The sequence below is a fragment of the Rhipicephalus microplus genome, chromosome 9 (genome assembly GCF_043290135.1).
Source record: "Rhipicephalus microplus isolate Deutch F79 chromosome 9, USDA_Rmic, whole genome shotgun sequence".
Classification (NCBI taxonomy): domain Eukaryota; kingdom Metazoa; phylum Arthropoda; class Arachnida; order Ixodida; family Ixodidae; genus Rhipicephalus; species Rhipicephalus microplus.
The window spans coordinates 75109179-75130698 of NC_134708.1; the positions used below are offsets into that span (position 1 = coordinate 75109179).

General features: G+C 44.5%; 2 protein-coding genes across 2 annotated transcripts; one reads left to right on the plus strand and one right to left on the minus strand.

The window, feature by feature from the left end:
- The first annotated feature begins 4907 nt into the window (after positions 1 to 4907).
- LOC142771371 (uncharacterized) lies at positions 4908 to 7688 on the plus strand. The gene is made up of 3 exons (XM_075872848.1): positions 4908 to 5153; positions 6631 to 6763; positions 7453 to 7688. Exons 1-3 carry the CDS (start codon positions 5042 to 5044, stop codon positions 7595 to 7597), a joined length of 390 nt encoding a protein of 129 aa, XP_075728963.1. The 5' UTR covers positions 4908 to 5041; the 3' UTR covers positions 7598 to 7688.
- A 2485-nt stretch (positions 7689 to 10173) lies between these two features.
- LOC142771372 (uncharacterized) lies at positions 10174 to 12850 on the minus strand. The gene is made up of 2 exons (XM_075872849.1): positions 12745 to 12850; positions 10174 to 10495 (listed from the first exon to the last, which is right to left on the minus strand). Exons 1-2 carry the CDS (start codon positions 12784 to 12786, stop codon positions 10205 to 10207), a joined length of 333 nt encoding a protein of 110 aa, XP_075728964.1. The 5' UTR covers positions 12787 to 12850; the 3' UTR covers positions 10174 to 10204.
- Positions 12851 to 21520: the final 8670 nt, after the last annotated feature.

Here is a 21520-nt window from a genome sequence, read left to right on the forward strand (position 1 = left end):
CTATATGTTCCTAAATAATGTGAGAGTGCTTTAAAAAGTTGAGAGAGATGGTGTCATCTGCTGGACTTGCTTCAGATGTTTAGTATTTATAATAATGAACCAACTGCAACTGAGCTAATGCATTTTACTGCACAGTCTCGAAGAAACTGAAGCGGCATTGTAAGCGTATCCTGTTGTAGAGCATTGCGCTGCATTGATTGTGTGTTGGTGTGTATCGGGTATCTTTGTGATATGCCTTGCGATATTCTAACTCATTACAGAGAATTATGCTTTCTTTACTTTGCAAGATGTATTTCAGAGTGCTTTGTGCACCTACGGTGCATTCTATGCTTTTGTGGGAGATGGCGCTGAGCATCGTCGAAAATGCACAAACTAGAAAGAGTCTCCTATTCTTGAAATTCCTCGACTGCAGTGCACGCCACCCTTCTCTCTTGGACACACATTGTAAGAACTGTTTGCAGCTGTCAATACATAACCGAAAACCAAGCGAGCTTGGCATTTACTGCTTAGATGGATTATGTCTATGCCACGGGTTCACAGCCAGTGCTACGATATTTACTGCTGCTTTCTGTGATGTCACTGTTTCTGTTGTGCCGGCAGGGCCACCTTTGCCTTGATGTTGTGGCATTTCGCTGCCTAATTGCTTCATAGTTGTTCGAACTTGGTATACTGGTCCAATTTTTGAAGTCGAGCGCCAGTATAAAAGGCAGATACAGCTTCAGGGAAAGGACCCTACTGCTTGAAACATAATAAACATGCTACTCAGTTTTCAAAGAAACTTGTGCAGAAATGAAAAATTGAGGTGTGTAGTCGCTGCTTCAGTCATACCACAGTGGTTTGTGTAAGCTGGCTACCTTGAAATGCCTAAATGTCTCACCCTCCTGCTTGCGAATTGTCATTACAGTTAGCTGTGAAAGTTTTGTGTCTTTCGAGGCATTAATAGTCACCAGTCTGTAGTATTTATTCCTTGGCATAGCACCTGTGAGCATAAGATTTTATGCAGTAGGTCGTAGGGTTGAAAAAAAAAAGCGCACTCGCTGAAAAACACCAGAGTAGTTCATGCTGTACAGTATAGCTGTCTTCCTTCCATTGAAGGTGCAGTAAGGCCAGCCAGTGGCATTGGTAAAGTGTTGCGGTCCTGTTGAGGGAATCCCCAAGGTAGATTCTAATTCTGTGTTCTAATTGTCTGCTTGTTTTGCCAGTCTGCTGTTCGGAGAGCTTTAGTATTCGGTCGACTGGCACATCTACAAGTGCAGTCCAGCGTGTTGCTGCTGCGCCATCACAGCCAAGTCCTGCTGTGTGGATTTTTTTTATCTTTGACATTTCTCTCTGTTTTGTTGGGTATCTGTTCTGCTCTTTGCAGATGTAACCGGCAACGAATGAACGTTGAGGGAAAATGTATTTTAATTATCGTTTTAGAACTTTATGCAATGAAATATCTTTGTTCGGATTATGCCTCTACCTCCAATGACACCATTCGGCTGGCACTTTCCTATTTTATTTATGCAGCTGTGTTACGTTCTGCATGCAGCTTCGTTAGTACTGATTTATTTAAGTTAGAGGTGAGAGTATAAAGTATATTAGCATGAGTTTCTATGATTCTACATTTTTTATAAATAGGTTGACTGTGCTTAGAGGCAGCTGGATAAGTATGTGTGATGTTGCTGTGTTTGTGCATGTCATGAAAGTTTGGGGAGCTTGTGTTATGGGATGTAATGAAGAAAGAAAACTAGGATGTGCATGATCTTTAATGCTGCATTTGTTGTTGGGTTGAAGCTGGATGGCTTGTTCATGGGTATTAGATGAAGGAAATAAAATGCTTGTTCCACGACTTTCCTGCTCGAGTGAGTCTGTCAGAGGCGATGTTCGCCTTTGAGCAGCCTCTTATTGTCAAGGAGCCAGATGCTAATAGCTGTATCGGCTAAACTGTGAACTAGCATAAGCTCAGATATAATCGGTTATAATTCGATGGATGTTTCAAAAATTTTTGACAATATCTTCGAAAAGTTCGCGATAAAGATGCTTATAAGCTCCAGATCAATTATTTGAGCAAGTTTAACTAAACTTTCCCAAAGTTTCTTTTTTCTTTCTTTTTTCACCGTGAAAGTGTTTTATGCCGGAGTCCATCATGACTTTTCTTGCCTCATTTCCATCGTGGAATTGATCTCGGTGAACAGATGACAAAAAAAAAAGAAACTACGTGTATAACTTGAGAATCAAATTTGCGACCTCTCGATCCTCGACGACATGTGCCCGCAACGCTGTACCCACAGCATCACTGACGCATGTGCACGAGGATTCGCAAGCGTGCCTTATATCTCTCACCTCCCTACTGCTAGTGCTGCTACCACCACCGCCGCCACTGCATTTCCAAGCAGAGCAAGTGTTTCAGGGGCGAAGCTCTTTACAGCGGCACCCGTTCGTCCCTCGTAGCCATTGTAGTATGTAACAAGTATACCATTTTGACCTCCAAGGTGGTGCCGGTGAGAGATTTCTTCTGTGCGTTGTTGAGCAATAAAAAATAGTGCTCAATGTACATGCCAATGGCTGCTAATGGGGATTGAGAGACGGGAGCATTCGGCTTTTAGTTAACGCGCACGCTGCGATCCCCATTAGCAGCCATTGGCATGTACATTGAGCACTATCCGACAGGAAAAGGTTGCTTAGTTATACTCGCTGGGCGTAACCTCCTTGGTTTTAGAAAGGTTTAGCGACCGTTGGGCCGCAGTACCGTGAATACAGTGAACTAGTATACACCATGAACTCGAGGTGGTTAAAGGTGGGAAGTAGACTTGAAGCGCAAGCCGTAAGAAAGAGTGCGTGTGCGACCTTTCGTTTAGTCCTTGGAATGTCCGCTGGATGGCGGTGCTTCTACATGGGGAATATATGATGAAAAGATGCGAGATGGTGGTACTTGCAGTGTTGAATAGGTGGACGAATGGACACACAGACAGATGCATGGATGGACGCATGAATGGACACAGGCGCGGATGCATGGACGAACGCAGGGGCGGACGCACAAACAGACGCACGCACGGACGGGCGGATGGACGGTCACACAGACGGACGCATGGACGGACGGAAGCAAGAACGAATGGACGGACGAATGCTTCGCCCAATCGACGGAATCGCTCCACCTTCGCAGCGCCGCTATACCTACGGACGCAACATTCCAATCTCAAGGCTGCTTCTTAGCGTGGTTGTTGCAACGAAATACGGCACAGTTTATTATTGTCGCTGCTGGCTGGCGTGCAACCATGGCACGTACCGCCTCTCCGCAAACGCAAATTAACTCCTCCGAAGATTTTTCACGTAATAAAAATACGCACCGCGCACGAGACGCTGCTGTGTGTGCTAAGGAGAACGGCTTGCACAGTAGAGACATGATGGTTCAGCGAACTGGGAGCGCGGGGGTAAACACAAAGCAAAGAAGAGGCACACAGCATGAGCTCTAAACAACTGGTTTATTCTCACGTTTGGAGGACATATAAGTACACAAGGGTGCGCATGTCAACAGAAATGAGATGATAGTGTGAACCATCATGAATTACCAACTAGCCCACCTTTCCATCCTGTTACAGTAAAGACATTCGACACTTACGACGCGCCCGTTCAGTGACGATGGAGAGCGCACACACAAGCCAGCAGGAAACGTAGCCAGGGGGTGGCACACCAAACACGTGCCCCCCCCCCCCCCCTTCGAATTTTTTTTTCAACATGGCATAGAGAGCGAAAAATTGTCATTTTAAGGGGGTGCCCCTCCCGAAATCAAGGTAATGCCGCCGCCCCCCCCCCCCCCCCCCTCGGAAAACATTTCTGGCTACGCGCCTGGTAGCAAGGTACAGCGCTCACCAATTCGTGAACGGCCAGACCGCCAAAATGGCGTCACTGCCCGGCGATGCCATCGCCTCCTCGCGGATCAAAGTTCAGTTCATGGATGCCCCTTAATGTAATGTAGTCTGAGTCAAGATATCGAAAACGGACCGTTTGGGGGGCGCAAAAAGGTGTTCGACCACACAGCTACGCATATACTTGTAAATATAGGTGAAAATAACTTTCATGTTTTACAAACACGTGCGACCTGAATAAAGACTTCACAGTATACAACATGTAGTATATCGCAGTAATATTACGGTATACGAGCGTAATCATTGTCATCGGGTGTCGATGCGTGATTATCATAACGACTTCGTTGTTTGATGCCGGCCACTCGTTACAAAAAGAACACACGTTCGAATATAAAGTTCGAAAAAAAAAAAAACATTTAGCGCGCATAATTATTCATGGAATTAAAGCATGCTACCCATTACAGAGAATGCGGTCATACGCGAAAGCTTCACCGACACAGGTCATTTTCAACTTTATCGATTGTATTGTAGTAATCCACAATTTAAACTCCTCCACTAACACCATGCAATAAAAACGTATGCACTAAGTGGTATGCACTAGGAACAGTATATCGCTATTGCGTTCAACTTTTAAAGCTTAAGAGTCCCCCCCCTTTTTTTTTAAATTAAACTCGTCATGTTACGCCTTTGGCTGCCTTAGGCAAAATACTAATACTTACTAAATACTAATACTAAATACTTAGGCAAAGCTTTTACTAATAATTAGGTAGGCCCTTCGATATCTATGATGTCAGGGCGAGTCGGTGCGGGGCGTCGCCATCTTTTATTTCCGCGCGTTTTATTCATTTCACCAAATGTCGTCGCGCGTGTTGTGTAGTACTTTTGGTACATTAAAAAGGGCAATTTATCAATGCAATACAAAGTGTTTTACTCTTTTGGGTGGGTGCGAAACAATAATGGCACCACTTTGCTTTTATTCTGCTCGTATGTAGAAGCTATACGTGCTGCGGGCAATTGCTAAATCGACTATGAAACTCGTCTTTCTCCGTCGCTTGTATAGCTTGCCGTCTTTCCTTCCGTAAAGCGATTCTCCCGTATGTTCTATTCATCGACAGAAAGGGAACCGTTGCCGCGATCGCCTTTTAAGCACGAGGTCTCGCTCCTATCACGAACACGCACTCTCTCGGCAAAAGATGCTGCCGGCGACCGCCTACCGCGCCTACTGCTTCGCACTTGCGCTGGCAGTCGTCTTCGTGACGTCCGGTGACGCCTTAAATGGCACCTTTTCCGTGAGCGTGAAAGGAGGTAAGTGCTTTGCCTTAATTCAGCCTAAACTCCCACTGAAGATAATGTAGTGGGGGGGGGGGGGGGGGGTATCCTTCGAGACCGCTGTTAGCGAAGAGGTGACCATTTGCATTTTCTAATTTTTATTTTTTTATCCTTTCATCACACTCATCACTTTAAGGGGGCCAAAGCTAACAAAATTGAAGTATTTTGTTAGAACTACGCGGTTCTTGGCCAATCCTCCAGCGTGGTGCATGCCACAGGTTCTAGGCTTTACTACTACTACTACTACTACTACTACTACTACTACTACTACTACTACTACTACTACTACTACTACTACTGTCCCACCACGGTAAAGTACTGCTGATCCGAATGCAGGTTGTGGGGTCGAATCCCACGGCGGCATTTTCAATGGAGGCGAAAATGCTGTAGGCCCGTGCGCTCAGATTGGGGTGCACGTTAAAAAACCCCAGGTGGTCGAAATTTCCGGAGCCCGTCACTACGGCGTCTCTCATAATGATATGGTGGTTTTGGGATGTTAAACCCCGCAGACTACTACTATTTCGACGGGCACCGCCTGAAGCGTACAAGTTTGAGCGCCCTAGCCGTGATGCCTTCTTATACTCCGCTAGCTAAACATTTAATATATCTTCCAGCTAGCCGTCTGTCGCGACACATTTCGAACTAGTTGAAACAAGTGCTGTGAATTGGCAAAGCTGAAACTTGAGGCACAACTGAAAAACCAGCACTTCAGTGTCGGTTCCATGGTAGTTCCTCATTCTCTCTACTGTGCGTGGCGTGTTGCATTCGAGCCGCTGATATTCCAGACGCAAAATGTCTAAGATCTCGCTGCTGTTCCTTATTGTTGCGTAGCCTGAGGTCTGCCTCGGGGGGTTGGACCCCCCTCCCTCCCAATATTTTTCTACGCGCACATATTTTTCTATGCACTGGCTGAACTCACAACTAGTGTGTTTACATGCGTTTGATGATGACCGCGTCGACCAAAAAACCACCTTTCACCGTGAGACAAAAATGTGGAGCTTCATCTAATAGCAGGGGCGTAGGCAGATGCTTTTTTTTGATGGGGGGGGGGGGGGGGAGATTTTGATTTGAACAGGGGACCGGGCAGGAAGGTGTGGTCGAGATTCAATAAATAAATAAATTCAAGGGTTGGGGGCGTAGGCATGGACTTACACACATAAAACCAAGTCTAGTTTCATGTTGCATGCCACTGCATTACATTTCCTGAATGCTAATTACAAAATTCACTTATGGTTACTCGTTGTTTAGATTTTGACAACGTCCATCTTTACATGTGTGTATATGTGCGCGTATTTTTTCAATAAACCTTACTTGATAGTTTGCGCTTCGTACGTGTGATCATTTAGATGTCCCACTTTTTTTTTCACTGATTTCTACGATAGTTATAGGTTGCTTTGCTTTTACTTTACATTGAGGGCATAAAACTTTGTGGCGCACCTGATCTGTCTTGAAGGATACTGCGTGCTGAACACGACATCGAACCAGGACGGAGTCGTGAAAATCAAGGATGGTGAAATTTTCGGTGGCGTCGACCCTTGCATGTCCTACGTGTGCCTGGCCGATAAAAAGACGGTCGTCACCGAGGGGTACGTGAGCTATACGTTTTTTCTCGGCACGTGAGGAGCACTTGCGCATACAACGTATTTACTCGATCGTATAGCGCGAGGGGCGACTTTTCATTGCGGCCAAGAAGAAACAAAAACGTTACTTCCGCATTAGGTTGTAACGAGAAGGGACTCGCGTTACATTTGAGTAAAACATTACGTGATGGAGTGTTATTGACTGTCGAATTTGGTCATGTCCACCTTGTCGATGCTGATTGGCCCCAGAGAGCGGAGACGGTATGTGTGTGCGTGTGTTCTCCCCCTCTGTTTACTCTTCTTTCAATCACCCGTATATCTTCTCCGTGTGCGGGGTAGCATACCGGTTAGGCCAAACTGGTCACCACCCCTGCCTTTCTTCTCTCATTTTCCTTCCTGACATGTTGCACTGTTCTGAGTATTTTTTATATCAGTAAGGATTCCACTTTGCAAGGAACGCGTGGTATGGAGAGAGACGAAAGTGCTGTCAGAAATGTGAGCTCGAGCGAGTTCACACACACATGAATATCCTTGAGCCCTAGATGGCGTAGCCAGGGGGGGGGGGGGGGGGGGGGAGTTGAATTTTGTCTCCCGCCCCCAAACATTACATTGATATCAGCACAATATGAACGTTATATCTATCGTTGGCTTAGAGTAATTAAGTGTTGTCTAATGTTGGTATATCTCAAATGTAGGTGCGTTCCGCTAGAAACACGGGGGCCGCAGTGCAGAACAGAGCCCGGAAGAAAAGCTGCGTTCCCGGCCTGCTGTCCGGTGCCTCTGTGCGACTACGAACCTGGCACCTCGGAGGCAGCGCCCGAGGGTGGACGTGACAACTAAACGTTCGCAGGCAGTGGCGTAAAGAAACGTCAATCTTCCAGCCCTTTGACTAGACACTGGTTGAGTGTAAATAAAGTAACTGACAAGTCCATTCCGGCGTAGGTGTTATTTAAAGGAACCCTGAAGCGGTTTGTCTAGGTTTCATCAGCGTTTAGGCTAGATCATCATCAAGCCATTCGCGCCACAAGTTTAGTGACAAGCCGAGCACCAGGGCCGCTACGGACTATTATGTCATGCCCTCCTTCTCGCCCATGCCGTGCCTCCTCAACTCACGAGACATGCCGGCGATCGCAGAGCTTTCATGAGCGCATTCAACGATTTGAGTTTTTACCAGTCCAGATACTCTAGACCTACGAGATCGCACGCTGACAGGATGCGCGCAGTCTCGGACCATCACACAGTCAGCCCCGTAGAGTTAATATATACAGACTCTGGAGAAAAAGCTCCCCCATAGGGCACATACAAAAAAACCTATAAATGTCAGGGTGCCGCCATGATACAAGGATACTCGGCTTTCTGGTGACGCCCACGCGAACTCGCCACTGCATGCCGCAATAAACACTGGCTTTTTAGGGGCTCAGTGTCACTCAGTTCCTCCTCCATAGTAGCCACCCCCTCCTCACAATGTTCACAAGATGACGCGGCGCTGTTGCAGTACGTTAAGTGATCACTAGGTGGCGTAGGTGCGTGTGTTTTAGTTTGATAGGATGATAGACAGACAGACAAACGGACGGACCTATAGACAAACAGACGAACGGATGGACAGATGGACGGACAAACAGCTGAGCTGAGAGCCTGCGAAGCTTCGCCCCACTTATTATCATTCACTCCATGGATATGCTGTGTTTTTTTTTTCTGTTTCATGTACCTCTGTTGTGTCGCAGTAGGAGACTGTCACATGAGGTCTAGTTGTGGGCTCATGGCAGCAAAAAACACGGACGACGAAGAAGCACTGTATACGATTCACCAGGTTGTGGGATAACACAGGCGCGCAAGCAAGTCGGTGCAATCGGCGGCACACCGCCGTTACACTATAGCTACACACTGAAATGTAGATGCATTAGAAGGATGGTGGCGTCATCTAGTAAACAACTCCGCACATGGTCTAATTCCGCACGCGACAGTAAGTTGTATAAATAGCCACAGTGTTCTTCGTAAATGTAACTAATTATTTTAACACAAAACAATTTCTGTTCATTTATATTGTGTGAACGTGCAAGTTCATAATACATATTGCGAATATTCGAGTGTTTCAAACTGATACATTTAGCGCTTCTTTGAAGTATTGTGATGGCAACAATGACAATGCTTTAAGATATCAGCGCTTTGACTGTTATAGGTTTTCAGGCCTAGCTTTTCGTCTGAATTCTGTATAATAACTCTATAGTGTGCCCGGAAGCAGGCGAACCGTCTGGCGACAAAGATGATCGCGTAGTGGTTCATATCTGCTCTGACAGGTGCCGCCACCCTACCAACCGATCTTACTTTCGCGCATTCTCATGACAGTCAATCAGATCAGCTGCCACGGTGACGTCAAGTGGCAAGATTGTGTCGCTCCATGAATGGGTGGTTGAAAACGCGTTTGGCTAGTAGCTGCGATCTGCAGTGATGTGCTGCGATTCATAGCTTTAAGACCTTGCAGTAAATTACCCAGTTGACGCAGAGAGCTGAAACCGACCTCTAAATGAACCTTACGACTCTTAGGACTTCGCCTACCAGCCCTATGTGTTTGTACAAAATGGATAAAACTGTTTCAAGGTCCCCGTAACAATTCCTGCCTGTCTTAAAGGGGCCTTGCAACACATTTCGAGCATGGTCAGAAAACGCTGCCGATTGGTAGCAGAGGCTCCCGAAAACACGCGAGCCAATTATTATAGCGCAGAACATGGCCAGGACTTGACAATAAATTCTCAAAGTCAACTAAAATATTGCTTTCTCTTCTCTCGACAAACGACGATACAAGCTCGAAAATCACGTGCGACAGACCCTGTGTCAGCCATTGCTTGATCCGAGCATGGCGCACTCGGTCGTTACTGTGGCCGCCGTGGAAGGCCGTCACTCGTCCAGGCGTGCACGTGCAATCGCACTGAAAAGCCGCATATTCAAATAAAACAGTAAGAGAAAAATTTGCTCTAAGTCACGAGGTTCGCGTGACGCAAGTATCGAGGAACTATTGTGTTTGCTACGGCCCTACTTATCAGCATCCCGCGACAACCGAGGTGCGTGTTTGGTATTAAATAACTGTAGAGTACGCGGAGGAATAAACTGCATTCAGGCCGAGTAATGAAAAAAAAAAAGATTGAGGGGGTGACCTTCCCGATTCTTTGCAGTAGGTGTCTGGCATCGGCGCACTCAGCAGTTCAAGTTTAGATTACAAGTATGACTCAATTACTCGCGCTTCACACAATTCGCAGTTAGGTTGTCGGCACTCGGCTTTCGCGGTTAAGAAACCCTTACTAACCCCATTGCTGAAATAATACTGGGATCTGACGGAAACCCGAGAAGCTATGCGTGTGCTCTCACACGACATCGACGATATTGACGTAACTTCTTTTAATGAGATCATCGCGGCCGCTGCCGCGCACAGCGCCATGGGCAGGCAGGCGATCAGAGGTTTCTGCCAGCGACGGTGCTCGCTATAGTCGATGCTGCCTTGGCCGTGGACTTGAGGGCGTGCATGACGTGGTGCTCCTTGTCCTTCGGGTACAAGTAGAGCCAGAAGGCGGCCACCGATGCGAAAATGGTGCCGAACCAGAGCACCATGATCATGTAGAGCGCCACTCGGGGAACAAGGGCTCCCGGTGGAGGTCTCGGGACGTCCTCGATGAAGTAGACGATTTTGCGGCCACCGCCCGCCGACGGGTGGACGGGAGACATGACGACCCTCGTGCCGTACATCTGCGAAGATGCAGTAAACGATGGTAATAAAAAAAAAAAAACTAAATTCAGCGCCTACTGTAGACACATAGTTGTGCTATTATCCAGTACTAATTCCGTGGTTAGTGTCTCGCTAAAGGAGTTCTTCTGTAGGTCCCGGTGTAGTTTTAAATCTCGCGCTAAATCTTCGGCTGATGTCGTTGTTGCATAGGCACTGGGGTAGTTCATTGACTACAGCAAGGCCTCCGATAGCCTAAATCATCACATTTTATTCGGGAAGCTGGACACTTATGGGGTACGTGGTGTAGCTAATTCCTTATTTCGTTCATATTTGTCTGTCAAAAAGCAGTGTGTTTCGCTCGCTGTATACAAAACAATCTTTTGTGGCGTGCTTCAAAGAAGCATTTTAGGACCAGTGCTCTTCAATGTATACAATAATAATATTGTCCACATGCATAAACGACGACGCAGCATTCGTACTGTACGCAGATGACACCAGTCTTTTTGTTTCCGGGAAAAAAATCAACTGAAATTATCGACAGAGCCCAAAAAGTACTTTCAGATGTGCTGTAGTGGTCTACTGCTAATGGCCTGCGTATAAATGCAAAAAAAAAAAACAAACAAACTAAAGCTGTCTTTTTTCAGATCTAGAGGAACGAAAATCAATCCTCACCAATGATTAACGTTTGACGGAATGCCTGAGGAAATCGCGGAGGAACGAAGTTCTAGGCTTGACTTTTTACGCTCATATGACATGGTCATGCCATGTTGAATCATTGACCAAACCATTATTGCGTGCTACTGGTGTTCTGTCATGATGTCGGCATTTTCTTCCGAAAAAAAAAAAAACTAAGGTGCAGATCCACCACGCTATGTTTTCCTCCACACAAATTACTGCCTACTTATTTGGGGCATTACAACCTTGGGCAACATAAAAACAACTAATTCATTGTAAAAGAGAGCACTGCGCTATATTGCAAATGTCCCGCACAGTATGTTTGCAAGGTTTTTGTTCCACCGCTATATAATAATCAGTACGAAACATATGTACAACTTCCGACTAATTTATAACTACTTCTTGGCAAAGAAACAATTTCAAGCGTTAATAACGATTTGTCAAACATAAGTATACAACACACGGATTCACGCACCCGAAGTGCGCACAGATGGCTCGATCCTCGTTCTCGCACAAACTATTCCCCACACCCCTTTAGATACACATTACACTCCTTACATAATAAATATTAAAGTATTGACCATAACTTCCTTGTGTTTTCAAAAAAAAGAAGTGCGTGAATTTCTTGTCACCCTTGCTTAGTGTTCTTTGTAGTGTGTTTTTATGTATAATACGTCACCGGATTGAAATTCGTGGTGGTGTATTTGCACTTTGTATCATAGTATCACACTTTGTATCACGTTCATGAGTATTGTTCATGAGTGAATATACAGTTATTTAGCTTGCTCTATGTCTGTTTGTACCACCGTGCTTTTTTTGTATAACACTCTTCTAATTTTTTGTTCATTTATCCGGCTATAAATGCACTAGTTGTTAAAATCTTGTATTCCCGAACTTCTACCATGTACCTGGGTCCTCAGGCATTCTCACATGGTTTTTTAACCGATTTTCGCCCGAGGGACACCCAACTTGCTGAAAAAAAAAAAAACACGGTTGTAAATGTTGGAAATAAATAAAATAAAATGAATATGTCTTCACCACTGCAGCCAAGATCGTAGGGAATTGTATACAAACACAGAGCAACAAAACCAAATATTTAGCCACATTTAACTTATTGTAGCTATCCAATCGACACTTGGTCTACATTATAATCCCTCCCACACTATGTAACCAACATTTTCTAATGCTGACCAAATTGGTCACATGTACGTAATTCACGGTTCATGGTACTGTTATAATGAATCAAATACGCTTTGGCTGATACACAAGTCAGGCACCCGGCACAAATTGCGAAAGGTATGCAATTAAGATGTTGCCATATAGATTATTTCAATCGCAGTTTCACTCAAACAACACGAATGACAATGGGTGTATCGGTGATTGAAACTTGGTAACTGGTGGGAAGCGCTTATGACTTGTTACTTTTGAAGATAGCACCTCTAACTCTTTCTCCTAATTTCACTTGCCTCGCAAAAATAATGCTGTTGGACTGTATGTTAGCTTTTAAAATAACATATAGTCTAGAATAACTTAGCTAAATCAAGGTAACCTGTAACGTTCTGAGAAGTGCATTAATAAAAAAAAAAACCCTTACCTCTGGGCTCAAAAACCCTCCGCCCGTCGCCAAGGTATCCATCCTTCTTTCACGCCTCTAGCGTTGGAGTAGGGACAACTTGTGATCTCCAAATACCTGCGAGCTTCGATACAGGAGCAGCTAACAGTCGTTTAGTTTTTCATTTAACTTCATTTATACACCTTAAGGGCCCGAAGGCATTATATAAAGTGGAGGGGGGCATAGACATGTTACGAAACAGTGCAATAAATGTAGTTGTTAAGAAGTCAAACAAAAAGAGCGAATAAACAGAGCATCCGGTACACAAGAACAAGTCAACACGCCATGGTAGGTACATATTGTTATAACAAATAGCAGGAACAGAGGTTTGGAGAAAAGTAGAATATGTATAATTGGTAGCAAAACAAATAAAAAATAAAAGCGAGAACAAACAAATTTTCATGGAATAATCGAAAAACAAAAGCAACAGCTGTGGTACCGACCTGCGCTGTACCCGTGCAAGCGACACATTCCAAGAGGAACGCTAGGATGCAGTACTTCCTTCACAACAAAAAAAAAAAATTATTGCGAGAAACTAAGGCTTATGTGCGCGAAAAGCAAAAAAGGAAAATAACTATAGTTTTCATCATTCGATATTTGAGCATTGAGTGATATTCACAGACTTTTGTCATCCATTAACACCGCACACCTTTCACGGCATGGTCATAATTTTATTACTTCTACGTTTTTAACCGCCTTAGCGCGAGGAATTTTATGGCCCTTATACAGCCGCTTATCACAATTATGGTTTATATCTCTCTTAAGATGAACTGGCGCTCTATCGCCATGAAATGGCCCTTGCGCCACAAAACCTCAAACATCATCATCATTGAGTGATATACAACTATTTATGGAATTATCCATCGCGGTATGTGTGCAAGTCACAGGGCCCCATTCGTAGCAGCCTAAACCCCGTATTCTAGAATGTCCCTTCACTCAACGCTTCATCTTCGCTTGAGAAAGCCGATGGAAGCGCCCTCTCTAGGCGCGGCGAGTCACTGCATATCAACGAAAATGTGGCGCGATTCTCGAGCCGCGCCGCGTCAAGTTCAGCCGAGCAGCGGCGCAGTGCTGAACTCTGTCAAGTGAAGGGTGAAAGTCGAGACGAGGATCGTTTGTGAATACGGGGGTAAGACGGCTGGATGCCGAAAGCCGCCTTCTTTGTTATTGCAGTCGATTTTGCCAATCCTTGTGCGAATACGTAACCATGTGTCGTCATCGTTACGTCACACGAGAACGTCATCAGATGACGCTTTTTTTTTCCATCACTCGTGTTGACGTCAGCACCGGCAGTTACTTTTCGCGTTTGATGAGACATCTTAGGGTGCCCTTTCAAAGAACTAAATCGCAGTAATAATAACAATATCTCAGAGTTTTACGTCCCGAGACCTCGATATCATTATGAGAGACGCCATAGTGGAGGGCTCCGGAAATTTCGACCACCTGGGGTTCTTTGACGTGCACTGACATCACACAGAATACGGGCCTTTACAGCATATTCCGCTTCCATCGAAATGTGACCGCCGCGGCTGGAATCGAACCCATGACCATCGAATCGGTAGCCGAGCATCCAAATCACTGTTTCACCGCGGCGGTAAGAAATACAGTAAGAATTAGGGGCGCGCGAATATTTAAAAAATCCGAATAATGAATCGCATAGCACTCTATTAGATTCTGTACTCGAATCGCATAGATTCGAAATACCGAACATTGTCAAACTTTTTTTTCGAATAATCAGCAGGGAGCAAAATAGTGCCCGAAGGAAAGATGCGTTGAAACAGCGAAGGTGAATGTTTCGTGCTGTCGTCACCGAGTTACCCGAATTCATGAAGCCACCGTACTCACGGCGATATTTACGCGATATTTATCACACCATGACGGATATTTTGTTGTAATGTGCAAATGTATATAAAAAAGCAATGGCGAATCGAATAGGGTCATGTATACTCGGTTCGGTACTCGAATTGAATAGTCCATATTCGAAATAGCGAAAATTTTCGAATCATTTTGAAATGTTAGGTAAGATTCCTTTTCAGTATCGAGTGACCCAGTCGCACGCAGCCCATCTACTTACGGCACTGTCTATGCCACATTAATTGCAGGATAAAGGCGTTTTGCTCAAAACTTGAGTGTCACCGAAGCAAAAGTGCCAGCAAACAACTATTTTCACTATGCAATTCATGATTATGTTATCAACTCGTAAAAAATAGCTTAATACATGAGAATCGATTCTATTTAGAAGCTGTTGAGAAAGTACTACATCGAATACTGTAAGCGATTCATTGCTTCATCCTGCACTTATAAAATATTTTGAATGCTCTGGTTGCAGCTCAGTTTACATAATTGTACCTTTTTTTGTCGGTAAAAATAACCGCAATAGTTTTCTTCGTGAGAGTTTGTGAACATTTCTTCCAAATAAAATCTTGAGTAATGCTCGTGCTGGCTTGAAAATAATCGCTTTACCTGTATATGCCTGCTTTGAAAATTGTTCCCTTATTATTCAAAAAAAAAAAAACATTCTAATAATACGTATTCGTATTCGATTTGGTGTCATCACTATTCAGCAAGTATCTAGGGCCTGGCCGGCAAACGTGGGCATAAACTCCTCGTGGAAAATTTTACTCCGCTATGCAAGAGGCTTAGCGGGAGACAGAAGGTTAGGTGGGCGGGTGAGATTAAGAAGTTCGCGGGTATAAATTGGCAGCAGCAAGCACAGAATCGATTTAACTGGTGGAATATGAGAGAGGCATTTGTCCTGCAGTGGACGTAGTCAGGCTGATGATGATGATCACCATTACGGGGGAACCCGGACATTGGTTTCGGGAAAATATCATTTTTTTTTTCTTTTTCACTGCGTCTCTATATATACGTTGTTCATCCCATAACCATATAAGGATCTGCTTGATATTTTATATATGATTTGGTCATGTCTTCTAGCTCATAAGGCTGTATTTGACTCCTTATTAGAACCAACTGCTGTATATATGGCTGTATTTGACCCCATATGTGAACCAATCCCGGCAGGTATACATCCATATAAGGTAAACGGAAGCCACATATGCTGACATATACACCTATATGTGACCAATTATAATTTATATAAGCGCCATATATGACATTTCCGTATCAGGGCAGCCCTGCTCGAAGCTTGAGCGCGAAGGTGGTGTAGAATTGGTCGCAATCAGCACTATCACATTTCAGCGACCGTGTCGTGATAGCGCTAAGCCATGCTATGGCCCACGCCACAGATTGCTCTTCCTCGCCGTAGAACTGGTCGGATCGGACTCGCAGCAAAGCGTACGCACAGTTTTGCAGCTTCCTAAGCTTCTGCTGTTGGGCAAACTTATAGGCGTGCCCTTTTTTATCGCGCAATCTGGACGATTCTGCTTCTCGCTATCGTTCACGTCTTGGCGCCTTGACGCCACGTATACTATACAGAAAGACGCGCGAAGTATAGTTTACGCGGTGCGGAAAAGTGGGAATCTCTGAGACAAGGAAGCATAAATAACGAGGAAACTTACAAACACGGGGTGTCGGATTCAAAGCGCAGGGCGAAATGATGAACTATACGGGTATCTCTGGGTTTACGGTAGGAATTCAGATTCGAAACCTCGAAACTTGATCGATTCCGACGTAACATTTTTATTCAGGACTACCCGCCGCCATCGTAATTATGGTGCTCGACTGTGGACTCGCAGGTCGCAGAATCAAACTCCGGCCGTGGCAGTCACACTTTCGATGGAAGCAAAAATGTTTGAAGCCGCATAATGAAACTTTTGCGCATGCAATGCGAAGACGCGAACAAAAGGCTCACAGGGACCAGCGGAGACTGTCAACTGACCATTATTCAACAAAGAAACACAATAAATACTTGTTTGATCACTACGCCTCAGCAGAACCAACTAGCCCGCCTTTCCGTATTACTGCGTGAGCACCGTGTGCTTAGATTTTAGTGAAAGCCAAAGAACCCGCAGTGGTCGAAATTTCCGGAACACTCCACTATGCGGCGTCTTTCATAATCATATCGTAGTTTCGGGACGTTGAACCACAATAATTATTATTATTCGGTTTTCAAAGGGCCCTGCTCAAAATGCCTCTTCACGGAATCGACTGACCACGACTCCTTAAAAAAAAATGTGGCTGGCATAGGTGATGTACAGGGCAATAAAAGGATGCACGGAGTAAAAAAAAGTTTTTTTTCGATATATCGTAGACTTAATAGGGAATAAAATGTAAGATATCTCAGAAAACGCAAACCATGCAAAATGGTAACCAGTCGTCTGAGTGGTATTGCTCGTAGAAATTTCGCTCGACTAGAAAATGCGAATCAAGTGGTTCTTGCTGACGCATGCGCATTCACATATTTTGTTAGATAATTGCGCAATAACGCTCTGGAGAAGTGATGAGCATTCTCATTATAGTACACGGCATAACAGGCCTGTTCCTAGGAATTCTCGCGAGCAATAATAATAATAATAATAATAATAATAATAATAATAATAATAATAATAATAATAGCGGGTGTTTTATAGGGCGAAACCGCTATATGTGATTGTGAGCCACGTTGGAAAACGAAGGACTCCCGGTTATTTTAGAAAACTTGGGGTTCTTCAACTTACACCTATGTCTACAGGTGCGCGGGCGCTTTTGCGCTTCCCCCCCCATCGAAATACGGCCACCATGACCTACCGGGAATCGAACTCGCGTCCTCGAGCTTCATACTATTCTTGCGGTGGTATAGTGGCTGTGACTGTTGTGCAGAGAGAGCAGTTCGTATTCATTACTTTTACGTAATAATTGTCATACAAGTCAGAAGGTCAAGCAAATAACGGAGGCCTGAAATGAGGAAAAATTGTTGAACAGCTTTGGGGATCGGACAGAAAAAAATCATGGGTGTGAAGGTTTTGATAAAAGGGGGCTTGTTATTCCTTAGATATGCCACGGTGATAGAGCGGTGATGGTGTTCCACCGCTGAGCGGCAGGTCGCGGAATCGAATTCCGGTCGCGGCGGTCCAAAATTTCTGGAGCCCCTCCAATGCGGCATCCCGCATTATAACATTGTGATTCAGTACCTTCCTGAGCAACGTTTACAAACACGTTTTTCTCTCTCCCGAGTTAGTAAGATTTTGTCTTTGTACTTGTACTTGGCTGGGGTCACATAGATAAAGAATCTCAATTCAGATAAATCACGAAAGAACATAGCGAAGAAAATCTCATGAGACCTACCAAATTATTTCTTGCGTGCTAGCCGACCGAGGGTATGTAGTTGCTTCCAACCTTTACAATCGTGGTGCATATCCACTACATATATGTCTGATTTACTAATATTGGCTGGGATAATGGGAACTGAAATCCACGAACGAAATCGCACCACATGTGAAAATATTTTAAGGGACACCCCAAAGACGTTTTTACTGTTAACAACAACAACAACAACAACAACAACAACAACAACAACAACAACAACAACAACAACAACAACAACAACAACAACAACAACAACAACAACAACAACAACAACGACGACGACGACGACGACGACGACGACGACGACGACGACGACAATGAAATTCTGCAGGAATTGCAAAATACCGAAGACGGGCCTGGGAGAAAAGAAAACAGAAGGGGTATACTGAGGCGTGCAAAATCATGAAATCTATTAAAGCAACACAAAGATTACCGGATTAGTCTACCTTTATGTATTTATATACTTGGCTTGTAAGTTGTAGTTATTTCCACCATGAAGCTTAGATGATCTGACCACTTGCTCAGTAAGCATTTTCAGTTATACAAAGTTTTCTTTTTAATGTGATTTCCCGGCTTCGTTTTAGTTTTCACAGAACTTTCGTTTAAGCCTAACGTCGCCCGGTTCTTGGCCCATGCTATAATATGGGTGAGCGCCATTCATACGAAGTAGTCATCATCATCATCATCATCATCATCATCATCGTCGTCGTCATCATCATCATCAGCATCACCAGTCTCCCAGCGTGAGTGTGTGCTACAGATACAAGGCCCTACAGCATAGAGTTTTCTAAATTTCACTAGAGGGGACTCTGGCGCTTCGAGCGTTCAGCGACTGCCCCGCCACGGTGGTCTAGTGGCTAATGTACTCGGCTGCTGACCCACAGGTCGCGGGATCAAATCCCGGCTGTGGCGGCTGCCTTTCCGATGGAGACGGAAATGTTGTAGGCCCGTGTGCTCAGATTTGGGTGCACGTTATTCCGGAGCCCTCCACTACGGCGTCTCTCATAATCATATAGTGGTTTTGGGACGTTAAACCCCACAAATCAATCAATCAATCAATCATCGAGCGTTCAGCAATTGTGGGAATGATGGGTAGTAAGTGTATTTGCCTATAGTCATTATGCTTGCGGGCTTCAAATGCAGTTGTGGCTTCGTTTATTGCAGTGCTTCAGTTTTGCTTCGAATAAAAGAACAAACCGTTTTGAAAATCATCTCCCGATTTGAATTGGTGAGTATAAAAGGTTACGGTGGTGAAGCGTAACTGATAAACTCTCGGTTTTGATTGTTGTTTCGTGACAAAGCAGCTTCTAGCCATGTGAAGCCAAACGGAGCATAAAGTATGAATATTAGGCAGATCCATGTACTATCCATCATTCCCATGCTCGCTGAAGCGCCGTGTGTTGCAGCTCCCATAGACAAGTGCTAATTAATGTTCCCTCTATAGTGTATTTATAGAGAACTATTCTTTACACAACACAACGCAACTCCCAGAATGTAAAAGTGCAGTGTCCGCAAGATCTCTGCTGACGCAGCCTGCCATTGGAAATGGCTGGCAGGCTGCGTCCTCAGAGAAGTCAAACTAAACCTGCCTTTTCGAGCAATTGCGTAGCCTTTTCCCCATCACCATAAGCCAGCGTTCAAGGTATACACCAAATGCCGAATTTCGCTGCATACCGCCTGTTTATCTATGCGCGATTTTGTTAATCAGCGTGATTTTATAAGAAGGTGTCACAGATTTAGCCTTCGTCTAACTTTAGCCTTCTAAATTTTAGTACGAAAGTTTGTTAAATTTTTGCTACGATTTATCTTTCGCGTCGTTTTTTTTTGCGCTGCACGAAGTTCTTTTGTGTGGTGTGTGACTTTGGACGTTTAAAAGTTTACCATCTCGTACGCCACTTTCATTAGAAGAGGTCGTAATCCGTGCAAACATGGAGGCAAAAAGAACAAGGCACCATCTTACCTTCTCTCATCATAACTGGTTACCAACCAGCTCAGTTTTGTGGCCTTATGCTGAATGTAGGCACAAGTGCCAGGTACTCAAGCTCTATGATAACTTAAGCTCTATATATGATGTACTCAAGGTACTTAAGCTCTGATGACTCAAGAGCTTTGGTGTACTCAAGATACTCAAGCGCTCGGGTGACTCAAGCTCTGTGATGTACTCACGGTACTTAAGCTCCCTGATGCACTCAAGGTACCCAAGGTCTCTGATGTACCCAAGGTACTCAAGGTTTCTGATGGATTCAGTATATCGAGGCGAACTTGACTGTTTTATCATATTGTAGCGCCTCATTTCATGCCAATACCAACATCTCAACAGTCACCGTTTATACCCCTTTCCTCGCAAAATGTCTACTGTTGGATACCTCGCAGCAAGAGCCACATTGCAATGAAGCAGGCATGAAAAAATTTGTTTGATTCGCCTACTTCGTTTACCATCAAATAATAACACTTGGTCACCTCAACTACTCCGCAGTCCTCCACTATAACGCTCGTTATTACTAAGTTGCTGATATTCGCTTCCTCTTCTCTCGACAATTGACGCAACAAGCTCGAAAATTGCTCGTCACAGTCATTCTATAAGCCACTGGCTGATTTGAATACGGTGCGCTCGGTCGTTGCCTGAGCCGCCGCAGGAGGCCGCGACTTGTCCATGTGTGCACGCGTGATCGCACTAAAAAGCCCCGCACTTGGAGACAAAAAAAAAAAAAAATGAAGGAAAAGTGCTTAAGTTCACGAAACACGCGTGAGGTATTTTCTTGATACGTGATATCACTCGCTGCTTAGATTCCAGCGCTTCAGTCGGGGCTAGAGAAGAGAGAATTCTATTTCAGCGAGCGAGAAATCTTTGTAACTTCACTCGTACTGAACGGATCATAAAAAAAATTGTGGTGGTGAATTAGTGAGACCATAAGCTCTTTTAAAGAATCAATTGCATAGCTGCAGTGTTTCTACGTCCCTTTAAGCACAACAATACAGCTGATGGAAGAGGCAAAATGCGTTCATATGGTGTGCATTAGAAGCAGTAAATGCATACACAATAGTATCAGGTACTATAGATGACTCCAAAGCAAACCTGATAATAATGGACAAATGGATGAAGATGTGTGAACTTGTTAATTCGTTCCATTATTTAGGTGCCATAGGAAAAAAAACAAAGCCACAAGTGAATGTATTATTCAGTGACTATGTCAGTGAAGGGTTTATTCACTTAACACGCTCAGCTGAGCGCTTAACTAAGTAATCACCATTACGAGGGTTGCTTAACTTGTATCCCATTGCCAGAAGCACTTCATATATGCGCATGTACAAAAATACGTCACGGCCGCTCGGCCAAGGAAAGCCTGGGCAACCAGAAAACAAACTGACAAGCGAGTTTTTATGCGGTACTTAATTACTTCTTATTTGACGGCAACATCACTGGAACCAGCCCTTCCAAACTTTTGTCCCTCTGGCCTACTTGCAGAGCAAAAGTAGCACCAAGTGTGCCGCGCCTCCTTTGCGGGCGCTT